The sequence below is a fragment of the Sebastes umbrosus genome, chromosome 4 (assembly GCF_015220745.1).
Source record: "Sebastes umbrosus isolate fSebUmb1 chromosome 4, fSebUmb1.pri, whole genome shotgun sequence".
Classification (NCBI taxonomy): Eukaryota; Metazoa; Chordata; class Actinopteri; order Perciformes; family Sebastidae; genus Sebastes; species Sebastes umbrosus.
The window spans coordinates 7,173,055-7,187,714 of record NC_051272.1 but is presented as its reverse complement, the minus strand read 5'-3'; the positions used below and the strand labels follow the sequence as shown (position 1 = coordinate 7,187,714).

General features: G+C 43.3%; 1 protein-coding gene across 5 annotated transcripts in view; it reads right to left on the bottom strand.

Annotated features, from left to right (window-relative positions):
* Positions 1-14,660, bottom strand: part of lrrk2 (leucine-rich repeat kinase 2) — a 42,291-nt gene that overhangs the window by 6,881 nt on the left and 20,750 nt on the right. For all 5 annotated transcript variants that reach the window (XM_037766727.1, XM_037766726.1, XM_037766728.1 and 2 more), the window contains 27 exons: positions 13,929-14,099; positions 12,918-13,182; positions 12,544-12,732; positions 11,387-11,496; positions 10,651-10,723; positions 9,485-9,672; positions 9,142-9,392; positions 7,473-7,621; positions 6,657-6,750; positions 6,383-6,569; positions 6,078-6,259; positions 5,720-5,940; positions 5,371-5,498; positions 4,704-4,922; positions 4,415-4,616; positions 4,159-4,247; positions 3,603-3,790; positions 3,322-3,476; positions 3,052-3,198; positions 2,766-2,957; positions 2,432-2,578; positions 1,975-2,087; positions 1,636-1,826; positions 1,343-1,503; positions 1,008-1,178; positions 723-823; positions 161-373 (listed from right to left, as the gene is read on the bottom strand). In XM_037766727.1, coding sequence (XP_037622655.1) covers positions 161-373; positions 723-823; positions 1,008-1,178; positions 1,343-1,503; positions 1,636-1,826; positions 1,975-2,087; positions 2,432-2,578; positions 2,766-2,957; positions 3,052-3,198; positions 3,322-3,476; positions 3,603-3,790; positions 4,159-4,247; positions 4,415-4,616; positions 4,704-4,922; positions 5,371-5,498; positions 5,720-5,940; positions 6,078-6,259; positions 6,383-6,569; positions 6,657-6,750; positions 7,473-7,621; positions 9,142-9,392; positions 9,485-9,672; positions 10,651-10,723; positions 11,387-11,496; positions 12,544-12,732; positions 12,918-13,182; positions 13,929-14,099 — 4,497 coding nt within the window. The remainder of the gene's footprint in view (positions 1-160; positions 374-722; positions 824-1,007; positions 1,179-1,342; positions 1,504-1,635; positions 1,827-1,974; positions 2,088-2,431; positions 2,579-2,765; positions 2,958-3,051; positions 3,199-3,321; positions 3,477-3,602; positions 3,791-4,158; positions 4,248-4,414; positions 4,617-4,703; positions 4,923-5,370; positions 5,499-5,719; positions 5,941-6,077; positions 6,260-6,382; positions 6,570-6,656; positions 6,751-7,472; positions 7,622-9,141; positions 9,393-9,484; positions 9,673-10,650; positions 10,724-11,386; positions 11,497-12,543; positions 12,733-12,917; positions 13,183-13,928; positions 14,100-14,660) is intronic.

Sequence of the window (14,660 nt, the reverse complement as noted above, 5' to 3'; positions counted from 1 at the left end):
AAAAAGTAAACATGCCACAATAAAAACACACTTATAGAAGAGAAGGTGAAATAAAGGATTAAAAAAAGTATGTCCAATAAGCCCTGTTTCACTCCAAAATAAAACCAAACGTGTGAAATCAAGAGAATATTGAGTGGTGAGGTTAACGGCATGTCGGTACCTGTGTGGTGACTGTGCTGGTGTCCAGGTCCACGGCCGTGATGGAGCCCAGTCTCCGGGCGCTGCTGCCTCCGCCCAGCCAGGCTGTGTGGCTGCTGGAGGGGCCGTCCTCGCTGCCGGAGCTCACTGTGAAGCACTCAGCGTTGAACGCCCGGGGAACCACCAGCTCCCTCATCAGGCACAACATCTCCCCTGAATTCAGCCTGTCAAACACCTGCACACATTACACAAGACACAACACCTGTTAACTGTGTGTTGAATGGGCTCTGAAGTCTGAATTAAAGACACTGTGTTGCCGCATTGCTGTCTATGTATTATTTCTCCTAGCACTCCTAGGGGGCGCTCCATTACAGCTTCTCTCTGCAATGCTTGATTGCGTACCTGTGCAAATCTCAGTAACAAAGAAAGCACCAGCTCCCTCTAAACACAGTTATACAGGGTACGTTCCAAATGGCATCATTTTTCTTTTTACTTTTAGTTCATACTGCAGCTGCCCTTACAAAGTACATACTGTTGCATGCAAAGCATACAATTGGGACATAGTCATATGTTCAGGTCCTAACCTGAGCAGAAGTGGGTCGACTCTGAGGACTTTCCCTCAAACAGTCCTTCATCAGCGCCTGGAAGCCCGGCCATGGTGGGCAACCGTAATGTTTTACTGGATCTGTGTACAAGACAGTGAAGATATCGGTTAACGTTCAGACTTTACCTTTCATATCTGTTAATAAAAAGAGATCATATCTTTGGCATTCATAGCTCACCTCATCACTCAGCACAATCACAGCACATCAGTTCATACTTACATCAACACATTAAAGAAATGTACAACAGAAGTGTTTAATTATTACCTGGCAGTTTGCCCTGCACTGCAACCTCATCGAACTCACTGGGGAACTTCATGCCGTCAGAGATGCGTTCACCGCAGGTCATGAGGTCGTACAGCAGCAGGCCGAATGAGAACACATCAGCCTGCTGGTTATAGATCACATTACCTCTGGCGACCTCCGGGGCTCGGAAACCTGCCAGACAAACAGTAATCCTTTTTAAAAGCTATACAAAATACGACAGAGTGACACTGACCTACTGTTTGTCTGCAGTTCCTCAGAGGTCAGATATTTATGACACATAAGCAGAATGATCTTAAATATAATAATGATGTATACAGTTTGAGGAGGCGTCTAACCTGGCGTGCCCTCTGAGCTCCTCACTCCCATGCTGCAGCAGTACTGAGCGATGCCGTAGTCGGTGATCTTGGCGATGATCTCGGAGTCGGTCTTCAGGTTGAACAGGAGGACATTGTGGGGCTTGAGATCCCGATAGATGATCATGGATGAGTGAAGGTACCTGATGATCGCACAGATTAAACAATGACCCGAGGATTTTTTTTCCTTGTCTGTGGAAATGATCAACTAACTTTCCAATACTTTCCATTTATTCTAAAGAAGGAGAGTAATTTTATGATCCCTAACTCTGTACCTGAGTCCGTCGGCCACCTGCAGGGCGATTCTGTGCTGGAGCTTTAGGTTGAGACTGCCGTTCTCACGTTCAAACAGGGAGTCCAGCGAGCCTCGCAGAGCCAGTTCCATCACCAGGATCTGAGGAGATGAGCCGGCTGCCAGCAGACCCACCAGGCTGGGGTGACGGAGGCGACCCAACACCGCCAACTCCTGGAGAAAAACAGACAGTGAAAGGAAGTGAAGTAAGTGGCAGTAAACTGCTGAGGTTGTTTTGAGCAAGTTGTCAAAGTATTGTCCAGGACGCAGCAACCACAGGGACCTTTAGGTTTCTTATTTTAAATCGTCAGTGGTACTGTACCTGTCTGAGGAGTCTGTAGATGTAAAGCTCAGATGCATGCTTGTTGAATATTTTCACGGCCACTTCTTCATTTTTGTAGACGCTTCGATAGACAGTCCCAAAGCCACCGTCACCTGTAAACGAGATATATCATATGTTTATGATTAGTGGCATCTAGCGGTGAGGTTGCAGTGAACTGAATACCCCTTCGCTCAGCCCTTCCTTCCCAAGCGTGTCAGAGAACTATGTTGGCCTTCAGGTAAAGGCTCCCTATGTAGATATGAAAGGCTCATTCTAAGCTAATGAAAACACAACGATTCTCAGTGTCAGGTGATTATACACTAATGAAAACATAGTTATTAATATTGTATTCCATTTCTGCAAATAAATCCCCCTAAATCCAACACACTGGTCCTTTAAAAATAAATGTAAAACAATTTTTTAAGTTTCAAAATGATATGAAATAAATTAGGCGTACCCAGTCGGTTCTCTGTAGACATGTCTACATCCAGCTCATCACTGTCCAGTATTGTTCCTGCAGGCTGGTCACTCAGCACCAAGTCAGGAGCGATCTGAGAGATGGAAAGTGTGCAGCGGGGGTCCTCCGGGTTCACCAGCAGAAAATCTATGATCGATAATGTACCAATCATCGATTTTAGATCATTGAAACCATGCATGTGGAATGATTAAAGTAGGGTGCTTCTGTTCTGAGAACTTATAGAAACTAAAACACAGTGTGTTTCATTCTTAGGCTGCATTGTTGACTTCATACTGACAAAACAGGTGTTGTTTTTATAGTGTGATTTACGTACCATTGTCAAAATAGGTGAAGAGGTCCTCGAGCAGAATCTTGCTACACTCCTGCCCGTCCTCGAAGCTGTAGAGAGCCCACTTCTTCAGCAGAGCCTCACCACTGCCGTGCATGTCGGTGTTGAGCAGGCCAGGAAACCACTCCTCCAGCAGGGAGTCGATGTGATCCACCACCTGACCCAGCAGCACCCGGCCTGGGGGGACGAGAGACAACAGTTTGCTCTTTTCATGTCATACATATTTACTGTAGCATCCGGCAAGAGTTGAAGGTTTTTAAAACAACGTCACCTTTGCGTGAAGAGGGCACAGTTATCCTGACGAAGCTGGAGGGGTTCTCCTCCACTGAGGCGGCCTCCACCAGACAATAGGCCTCCGGGGACCAGCTCAGGTACACGCCTCTCCTCCAGTAGATCCGGTTGGGTCGCACCGCTTTTCCTGGATAACACGCAGCGAGATAATTCATTTGGTAAATCACTGTGTTCTTTCTTTGAATTTGTATCTGCAGATTAGCAGCCCTGATGAAACAGTGACTGTGTCTACTATACATGTTTAATTTACCTCTTCCACAAAGCAAGTACGAGGAGACCTCCAGTAGGCGGCTGATCTGGCGAGACCAGTAATCCATGGGGAAATACGGCATCTCGTACAGACGCACAATCACCTCGGAGTTCTCACAGTGAGGCAGCTCTATCACCGGTCTGTGTTTGGACAAACTGTAAAAGGAAGAGACGAGTGATTAGAGGCGATGGTGACATATTGTTAATTTATTTGGTCCCTCTGCAATGGCACAAATCAAAAAATACCTCTCCTACATCTGTAGCTGCACATTTACAACATACCTGCTGGGTACCAGCAGCTGGTCCTCGCCGAAGGGTAGAGCGATCTGAAACTTCTCCAGCAGCTTGAAGAACTGCGTCAGGTGGCTCTTGGGGAAACATTTGGTCTCAAAGAGAAACTTCTCCACCATCGAGCGCTGAACAACTCCTTTAGGAGGCTCCCAGAAGCCACAGCTCTTCGATGTCAGTTTCTACACGTTGAACAGACAACACCTGGATTAGGTAGAGGTACTGCCACATGGTTGGATTAAATAAATGTTTTTTTGGTAATTTACAAAGCTTTTTATTTCATTTTTATATCTAAATGTGCTCAAGTAGAGTGCTTGTAGATATATTAACAAGTAGGACAGAAAAAGTTGTGCACTAAAGTAAAAGTGATAAATAGATTTGTTTCCTAGTTTAGATAAAACTGTAAGATGCGGTCTTATTTTCAGCATCAGCCACAAATCCAAAACCAGATCTGATCTGAAAGTGTTGCTTTGTTTGTTGTTGCTAAGCAGAATCAGCTCAGTTGGCCTGAAGCATGTGTGATTGTCTCCGTGTGTTCAGATGAAGCTACCTGGGAGATGATGTTGCACAGCCACTGTGGGTCGATGAAGTAGAGCTCTTGGAGCTGAAGTGCAGGATCATCAAAGTGCAGTAAAACCCCTTCAGTGACAGAGGAGGAGGAGAAGAAAAGAACCAGGCTTGGTCAGATATATTGTTGATCCTGGAGACTTGAGGTATTATCTTGCTAAGATAAATGAGGACGCTATATTAAATTAAAGGCGTATCAAGGTAATGTAAAGGCCGGTGTGATGGTGACTCAGACTGACCGGCTTCACTGAGGAAGTGGACGGCGTGGGGCAGCTCAGCTTCCTCCAGCTGCAGCTGACTCTCCTGGATGAGCTGCAGCAGCTCATGGTGCCTGAGGACGGGGAACTCTGGGGGAACCCTGGTTCTCTCCTGCAGAACCCGGCGCTCCAGCTCCACGTAGCTGTCTGGAACCAGCTGGCCCATCACAGGCTGGCCCTGGATCTGAGGAAGAGGGAGGAGGTGATAAGATGAAGACAGAGGAGAGATGGATAAAAGAAAAGGTTTAATCTGCTGTTTGTGTCCTTTTACCTTGAAGCTGGTGACCTCCCTGGCGATGGCCTTGCGCAGCTTGGCCATGGCGTCAGATTCCTCGCAGACGGAGACCATGTGGTAGTCCCTGATGGCGGGGAAGCCCTGGTGGTTCAGCAGCTCCTCCCTGATCTTGGTCAGGCAGGCCTGAAGTTGCAGATCATCGCTCACATCTGTGTGGGTTCCCACCAGGATGACCGGGGACTGAGAGGCCATGGCCTGAAGTAAACAAGAGTACGAGGATTTGTCAAAAGAGGAATAATATCTACACATGTACATTATTTACATTTCAAAGTTAGCTGTGGTTTCCAAAACATTTTCATCTTAAAAGAAGTGTCTGCCAATGATGTGACACCGTTTCGAGACTGAAGTGGTACATTTTACAAGAAAAAAACTCAAATCAGTATGTTGTTTTCTTCTGAATGGGCCCAATTCACTGCAATGTCTCTTCAAAGTCTGGATGCTTATGATGATATGGTGATTCTGGGCTAAAGTCACAAGTATTTCCTTACTGCTATCCGATTGCAAAGTATAATTTGATAAGGTCCTCCACTGCAGGCTTAATACAAGGCAAGCGGCGTCAGAATCATCTTGTGATGACTAAAGGGGGAAACAACACTCCACTCTGACCTCAACAGCTATTCATTAGAACTAATCTGAGACTCACTTTGATGTTGAAGAGCCATGGCTTGAGGGCGTCCACCTGACTGGCTCCTTTGCTGAGGTTGTAGACCACCAGGTAGAGAGCTCTGGACGTCAGGAAGTGAGGGTGAGAGCCACTGAACTCTTCTCCACCTGTGTGGTAAAGAAGCAGGAAGTGAAACCAAATCACACCAGCTGAATAGGATACCTACACACCTCTCTCTCAAATGTGTGATCAGTGTCTTACAATATGCTTGGAATCATGTACATACTCTATAATAATCTTCTCCTAAGAATAACTACCGTAACTACCTACTGTCGATGACTTTTGAGTTAACCTGAGGAAGAAAAATGAAATCATTTTAGATACAGACCTGAGAAGTCCCAGACGTTCAGCACCATCTTCTTGTCCCGCTCCCTGATGGTCCAGTCCCGCACGTCGATGCCAACGGCGACCCGCTTCGAGTTCAACTGTGAGCGCTTCAGCTTCATCAGTTGCTGGATCAGGGTGGTTTTCCCGCTGCCAGCATTCCCCACCACGATGAGCTTCATCCGGTAGTACGGCACTGCCTTCTTCAGTCGCTGCTGCAGGAACCTGGGAGAGAGGTATTTATTATGAGATTTATTTATTATTCTATTTATTCAAAACTGGAGTGAACTGTGAAAATAGCAGAAAGAGCATTTAATATTAATATCTTCACAATAAAAGCTCAGGTTTGTAAAGCCGCTGACCTGACAATGTCTTTGGTTTTGCTGCCGATGTGTTTGAGGTCCAGCTGGAGTCGAAGGCCGTCCAGCGGCAGGTCCCACAGTCGGCTCAGTTTCCCCATCTCGTCGGGGAAGGACCGCAGGTTAGCGTTACGACTCACGTCCAGAGAGGTCAGACCTTCCAACAGGCCGATCTGTGGAGGGATCTGAACAGAGACAATGCAATCAATACACCAGGACATACTGTACTTTCACAGCATTCAGTAGTTTGATACTGATTAGCAACGGTGTTAGAACAACGATGATAAAGACTCATGATAAACTTTTACCTCAGTGAGCTTGTTGTCACTCAGGTGGAGTTTCTCCAGTCTGGTCCATTTGTAGATCGGCCCACTCAGATCCAGAACTTTGATACAGTCCTGACTGAACATCAGCTCTCTGAGGTTGCTGGACTCCCAGAGACCCGGGCCGGGCAGAGCGGCAATGCTGTTGGTTCTCATGTCCACCGACCGCAAGCTGGACACATACAAGTATGAGAAATAAGTGTTTGTACCATAAGAAGAGGGATGCAAACATTAGAAATGTGGAAACTGTGTGACTTACTTTGGGAGATTAAGTATGGCCTCCGGAATACAAGTGAAGCTGTTGTTTGCTAGTTTCAGTGCCGTGATCTTGGATGGGAGATTTGAAAGGGAACCTGGAGAGGACAGTAAACATGTTTCTGTGTCTCCACATCACAAAATATGAAGGTAGGACAACTGTTCGTCTCATTTTGGAGAAAATTCCTTGCCTGAAATTCAACACTGAATAATTCAAGGTACCATTCTTCAAATAAATTAACTGTCCTATGAAACCAATCTCTGATATCTCTGACTCTAAATTTTGTCTGGACTGACCTGAACGGGGTGTTTTAAAGTTACTACATGTACGAGGCACTTTCATTTTATGTTGATTTTGTCGGTCCTCATGGACAAAAGCGGTAGCGTTTCCGAGCACCAGATTCCCTTACAAAAATCTCTAATTTTACTGCAGCATGGTCTGACTGTCTGCCCCGCTCAGTCCTGGTTCTGGTTCTCCCATGCCTCCCCGGTGGCACCGATGACAAGCATTAATATTGACTATATAGAAAAAGCCAATCTTCTCACTGATGGTCTTTTTTAGTTATGTAGGTCATGTATAGGCATCAGTATTATATTGAGACTGTGATTCTAATGTGTTTTGGAGGGACATCTGTTTTGCTTAAATATCCCCTAAACCTGTTAATTTGCCTGGTCGGTCCATATAATAATATATTTAATATAATCTTAGTCACATGGTGCTTGATTCCAGAGTACATGGTTCGCAGACAAAGAAGGCCCAATGTTGGTTAATGGCAGATTTTCTTTTTTTTTAATCTAATAATCAGGTGATAGTACTCACAGATTTTGTTCATGGAGGCACTGAAAGTTTCCAGTTTGGGGCAGCCGGTCAGGAAGTCTGGAGAAATATTCTCCACGCTGTTCTTGCTCACATCGAGCAGCTTGATCTCCGGCAGAATCAGAGGCACACACAGCTCCGTTATACTGTTACTGAGAAGAGAAAAAAAGAAAAATATCAGTTGTCTTGTCACCATTCTGCAATTAGACATGTGGATGCATGATGCCGTTATAAAATAACATCGTTGTTTCTGCTGAGGAACCTGATTTGACATGAAGAATACAAAAGGGTGACATTTATGACTGTGTGGAGGGGAATTAGAGGCTAATTATTAATTATTTCTCAATCCTGTTTGTTAGTCTATTTGTTAGAGAGCAGAACATCTCAAAAACATGTTTACTGTCTTCAACAAAACATTTTTATTTTTGAAGGATTTCTTAACATTGTGAAATGGGGCATTTTTATACATTTTTTCTTTTTTCTTATGAATTAATACTCTTACTTGAAAACAAAAATCCTGCACATGCATCCTCATGATTAATATTAAATCAAACATTTACAACAAAGATGATTGTGCAGCATTTGAGTGCTTTCTACAGTAGTAATGCCTCTGGCCACTTGTACAGCACAGCAATAGTTTGTTTAGGGTATCTCAGGCCAAGTGTTTACGGTGCGTGCCATAACCGCAACGTCCCGGGTTCGATTCTAGCCATGGGACCTTTGTTGTACGTCATACCCCTCTCTCTCTCTCTCTCTCTCTCTACCCACACATATCCGACTAAAAAATAAATAATGGTGATGATTGATGAATGATTTGGATTTACAGCAGACAACAATCTAATTATATTTCTGTACTGATGTTCAGACCAGAAGCCACAATTCAATACACAGTAGAAGTCATTATATAACCCATTAACCCATGCGTAGGCCCATCTCAGGAAATACCCCATAATCACTGGAGACATTCTCAAAGCATTTCTGCTATGCAATAAATTGTTTAAATCAAATTTCATAATTTCTTAATGTCCATATTTCCTTCTTTCTGAAATACAAAAGTCCAGAGAAAATCGTATTAGTATGAAACTACTAGTACGTGAATTCCATACTATTTCCGGTGAAATATTACAGTATGCAATGCTGGACACTACGGCGGCATAATTATTCATAACGGACGTTGACGGACAGCTCTGTAACATCAATGACGCTTCAATTTAACCGTCAGTATAAGATTTCACTTTGCTTGGTGTAATATATATTTAAAAATAACTCAGACTTTGATTCTCACAGTTCGTCGTTTGGGTCACATGAAGTTGGCACAGGTTACCATGGTTACAAGTCTCCAACCGACAAGGAGGCTCTCAGGAAGTGACGACGTAAATTACTGCTCAGTGCGTCCGAAAAGATACATACTTCTGTTTATTCACATAAAAGTATGTTGAACGATAGTAAACACATAGAGTATCATACGGCCTTGTTGAAGTATGACAGAACTCTTCAAGGGTGTACTTGCATTATTATGCTATTATATTATCATTATATCAGTGGCATAAAATGGTCTGGAAATTACAATAATATTGTTTATTGCAATTATTTCTGCGTGGTCCAACAAAAGCAGTTAAATCGTGACCGGCCTATTTCTCTGCTCATGTGAGTATTGAAACCAGCAGCCTACCCCTCCATGAACAGCTCCTCCAGTTGATCCATGGCGCGGCCCAGCTCGTGAGGGAACGCGGTGATTTTGTTGAAAGACAGATTGAGCTGCCGCAGTGATGGGCAGGTGACAGCGGGGTCAAAGGTCAGTAGGGGACCCACACAGTTACGAGAGACGTTAAGCATGCTCAGTGAGAGCAGGGACAGCAGCTCCACCGGCAGCGACTGGAGCTGGTTGCCCTGCAGGTCCAGTCGAGTCAGACTCCTCAAACTCTGCCAAATGAGAAACAATCAAAGTGTCAGTGTACGTTTCCTTTTTTATCTTTTGATATATCGATGATTTCGGCACAGATCGGACGCATTACCTGGCAGAGAGCTGCGGGGAACTCCAGCAGACTGTTGTGGCTCAGGTCCAGGCGGAGGAGATGCCCCAGCTGCTGCTGGACGAAGCCATCATCCATCAGACAGGACAGAGAGTCCAACTCGTTACCCGACAGGTCCAGCAGGCGAATCCTCTCTCTCTCTTTGGCAGAGCTGTCACCAGATCCGAACCCTGAGGAGGGGACAAATCATTAGCTACGATCTGATGGAAAGACTGTCATAAGTCAGGAGCTTCAACAGCCACATAATGACGTGTTGAGGAAGACGTTTTGAGTTTACTATATTAAGACATTGCTGCTCTGATAAACCTTTTAAAAAACGAAAACTTCTTGCACTTAAAGGTACAGTGTGTAGGATTTGGCAGCATCTAGTGGTGTTGTTGCAGATTACAACCAACTGAGTACCCCTCCGCTCACTCCTCCCTTTTGCATGACTGCGGTAACGTGAGTCGGCGAGTGAAAAACCGTGGTAATGTCGTTCGCCTCGCTCAGAGGCCATCCTTACCATAATAACACTACTTTAGGAGCAGACGGCGGTACCACGGTTTTACACTCTGCGGCTCACGTTACTGCAGGTTCACAAGCATTTGGGGGAGAACTGCGGCTAATATTTCTGCTAATAGATCCCCCGAAATGTTACACACTGTTCCTTTAATCTTGTGAGAAGGCATTTTTGAAAATTTTTGCAATTTTCTTATGAACTACTTAAAGTAATAATCTCGAAGATTTTCATTTAAATAAATGTCTGTTAAGTCACTAGCTATCTCCAAATGAGGTAACACCATGGCGATTGAGCCTATGGCCCACTGATGAAAGCCCTTGCATATGAAGTATTATGAACGGGGGGTCTGTGGCGACATTCCTGGGAAAAATCACTGATCACTGCGTCACTGTTTGAATCTGTGGGAAGTGAGATCCAAAAACACACCTGCGATTACCACATTTATCGCCATAGGTGCCGCCAAAGAGAACAAAACTGAGACCTTCGAGATAATAACTTTAAATGACTTTATCAGTTAAGGGACTGTCACTGATTTAACTGTCATATAACAATGAAACCATCCACATTTGTTGGTCATGTCATGTTTTCATGCAGCTGTGTTTGACAGAATGAGAATAAAGTTGAACTGAATTGAATCTGATGAAGAAACCTTTTTGGCCTGAGCCAGTCCTTCCATATCTCCTGTGTACATGCTCGCTGTGTTCATACTCAGTTGGACCATTCTGGAGAAGAGAGAAAAAAACACCAGAGAGAAAACAAAAACAACAGTGAGGGAACAGAAATACATCTGGGTGGGATTTACAGATCTACTACTAAGAGAGAGACTGAAAGGAAAGGATATCTTTCACTTAAGAGTAATAACATCTGTTCTTTATGATGTTCATTTTAACGCAGTCCCATGAAAACAATGTTCTGACACAAGATGTTAAAGGGATAGTTCTGGTGTTTTGAAGTGCGGTTGTGTGAGATACTTATCCATATTCAGTGTATTACCTACAGTAGATGGACGCCCTCAGATTGGACAAACAGACAAGAGTACAATATCAGTTTAAGTATACGCTATATCTAGAATATTTTCACAGCTTTACCTCGCCGTCAGACTGCTCTTTCTGACGGTGAACTGAAGCTGTTATCTATGCTCTCACCAAAGCCACCAGACTCCATTGACAAAAACATTAATTTTACCTCACAGAACACGGGAGTTGCTGGTCTACCAATGCACTGATCGGTTAGTTAGTTTGTGTTATTGTGTGACTTTGGTGAATCCGAACTAACCAAAGTCACACACATCATCTACTGTAGGTAATACACTGACTATGGATAAGTACCTCATACAACCCCACTTCAAAACACCTGAATTATCCCTTTTAATGAGGAGGTTTTACCTCTGCACTGCCATGTCTGCGGCGTCCCTGCTTCCTTTTGAGGGACCTCAACTCTTCTTCCGAGGTATTATGCGGCATTGGAGACAAAACCCCTGACACTGAATCACTCCCTACAAAAGGAAAAGCACACCATGAGAAGGACATTATCATCAGAAGGCAAACAACAAGAAATCATCAGAAACCAGGTCATATGCTCTCAGTTTGAGGTTCAGTAGAACAATGTTTGTTACCGCTCCCTGTTTCATGTAGTCTAATTTTCGAAGGTTACAGATTATCATTGCAATATAAAAAATGTTGGTACTCAAAGCCCCCATTTTTTTTATTTGTTTATTCTTCAATTATTATTTACATGCTAGGATTTTCCCCGTTTTCTCCCAATTTTGGCCTGCGGAGGGCTGCCTCTGCAATACATGCAACTTTTAATTGCATTTTTTTTTAATCAAACTAATCCAATTGAATTACAATTTGTTTCTTTATAGCCTGAGACCAATGAGCTAAAAGAGCAGCTTCCAGACAGATGCATATGAGGATGAATCTTTTTACAAACACATATTTTTATCATGTGAAGCACTATAAAATCACATCTATTTGATCAACTTATTGACAATAAACATGCACTAAAATGTCTACTTTTCAAGCTACAGTCACGAAGAAACAACAAACATTTAACTTGCTTCTGAAGTAAGCGGTCACATGTCCAACGACGAAACGGATCACTAATGAAACATCACTACACTCGGTAAGAATAAATCGAGACTAATCACACGTCAGAAGCATCTATAACTAAATCATTGTGACTGTAAAGAGTAAAGATGGATGACATAATGTTAATCACAGGATGTTACTGTGTATGATAATATAGTGAACAACAACGTTACAGTGAAGAGATGTTACTGCTTCAACTGCTGGAGCACAAAAGAACTACAGTTTGACAGTTTAACAGATTATTTCTCCTCAGTTCAGTCTGTAGTAGAATTACATTGTTTGTCTGAACAGCACTGCCGGCGTATAAATCTAATAAAGTTCCACTTCAACATGCAACATGGACATTTGCTGCCTGTGTTGCAACTCCACAGTGGATCATATGAATTCATAAGTTAATTTAACCCCTGATTGTGCTCTGTGTGGCAGAAAAGTCTGAGGTCTATAAACCTTACCGTCACTCTCCATGTCGTCGTTGAGAAATAAACTGTCATCCATGGAGAATAAGCTAAAGCTGGAGTCGTCGCTGGAGTCGGAAATGTAGCCAGAGGTCAGACAGGGGTCGCCCAGAGACCTAGGAGGACCACTGATACTCTTGGACCTCTGGAAAGACTGAATGCACCTCGCCAAACTCATGCCTTTACCTTAAAGACAGAACACAGTACATAGACGATCAAGACAGTGCTGCAACTAAATATTAATTCCAAATATTAATTATTCTTTTCAAATAACTGATCAACTGTTTAGTCTGGGAAAACGTCAGAAAAGTCGCCTTCAAATGATTATTTACAGTGTTGTAAAACAGAGAAAAGCAACAACTCCTCCTTACTGTTGTTGTATCGGAGGCTGTATGTTCGGCCTCTTTCAGCCAGCAAGGGGCTGAGCCAGGCGGCGTCCAGGCGGCCCAGCCTGAAGCCTCCGAGGCAGAGGGCGCTGTTGTTGAGGTCCAGACCCAGACGGCCCAGCAGCTGGATGACGGTGGGTCCTTCGCCCCGCTTCACGCTCACAGCCAGAGCCCTGCGCAGGTGCTGCTCGTGGGCACCTCGGCTGAGCAGCAGCTCCACCAGTTCCAGAGGTCCGCCTCTCTCACACACCTGAAAACGACAGCAGAGAGGCCATTTGGTACAGTTTGAAATATGTCATTAGCAGCGAGTGTCAAGTACCAAAAGCCTGCATCAAATGTCTGATCACATTCGTAATCTTCTTGTCTTTCATGAAATATTTCTTAATTCAAACAAGAAATTTGGCAATTTTAAACTATTTTATTTAGATAAAGTTGTTGGGTTTTGTAACAAAAAAACATGTTCATATATCTCAAAGTAAGTTAACAAGTATTGTAAATGTATTTACTGAAACTCAAGTATCATATTGGCACTGCAATAAACATTTTTCAAATTATTTCCAGCTTTATTTATTAGTCTATAAAATATCTACCAAATATTAACAAATGTCCCTTACAACTTACCAGTGCTTAAAGTAATGTTTTCAAAATTTTAAAAATCTAAATTGCCTATTTTGTCCCATCAACAGCAGAAAAATTCAATTTACAATCAAATGAAACAGAGAAAAGCAGCAAATCCTCACATTGGAGAAGCAGAAAATATTTAGTATTTCTACTTATTTACTGACAAACAACCATACTATGCTGATTGACTAATTAGATATATATTTTTTCCAGGTTTGTAGTTTAAAAATTGTCCAAACCAGAAGTGCCTACAACCATGCTCTGTGAGGCTGTGCTTAGCCACAGTGGTGGTTTGAGCTAAATGCTAAAGTCAGCATGCCAACATTTGACAAATGAACTACTGTATTTTTTTTGTGACATTTTGTGACCTCTGACCTGGTAGATGAGAGATTCTGTTTTGGTCTTCCCGTTGATGTCGGCACCCAGCTCGATCAGACACTCGGCCAACGTGGCGTCTCCGTCCTTGCAGGCCTTTTCCAGCATGCTGTAGTGAAGCTGCGAGTCGCACCACATCTTAGACAGAGCCAGACACACCGACTTACGCAGCTGGACAGCAGACAGAGAGGAAAGAGAGAAAGTTAAACGTGTTCCTGTACAAATGAGTTCATTAGATTATGGTGAAGGTTTCCAGTCTTTCTTGGAAAGACCTTTTCTAAGAACTTTACAAGAAGTAGACAAGACGTCTATATGCTTAATCTGAACATTATACCATGGTCTGTGTGAATACTGGATTCTGATTGGCTGCAGGGTTTCCATCAATTAAAAAACAAAATAATGCAACACCGAAGGACTAATGCTGCCTTCAAATGAAACTCGTGAGCTGGTGTTTACAACATGGGAAGTCGTGTACACGATATGCTTGGCGTTCAAGTGGTTAAGTCGTGAGAACACCGCTGCTAAGCAACGGCAGTATTAACGTTACTGTCGGCGTCTAGAAGCCACAGAGGCTAACAATTTAGCAAGCGAGTAACACAACACAACAAATGCAAAGGCATCATGACAGAGGAAAAAGATGAGGCCGTTGGGAATATCAACATTTTCCTAAATCATATTCCAAAACTCCGAAGAAAAACTCAATTTAAATATATTAACTTATTATGCACCATA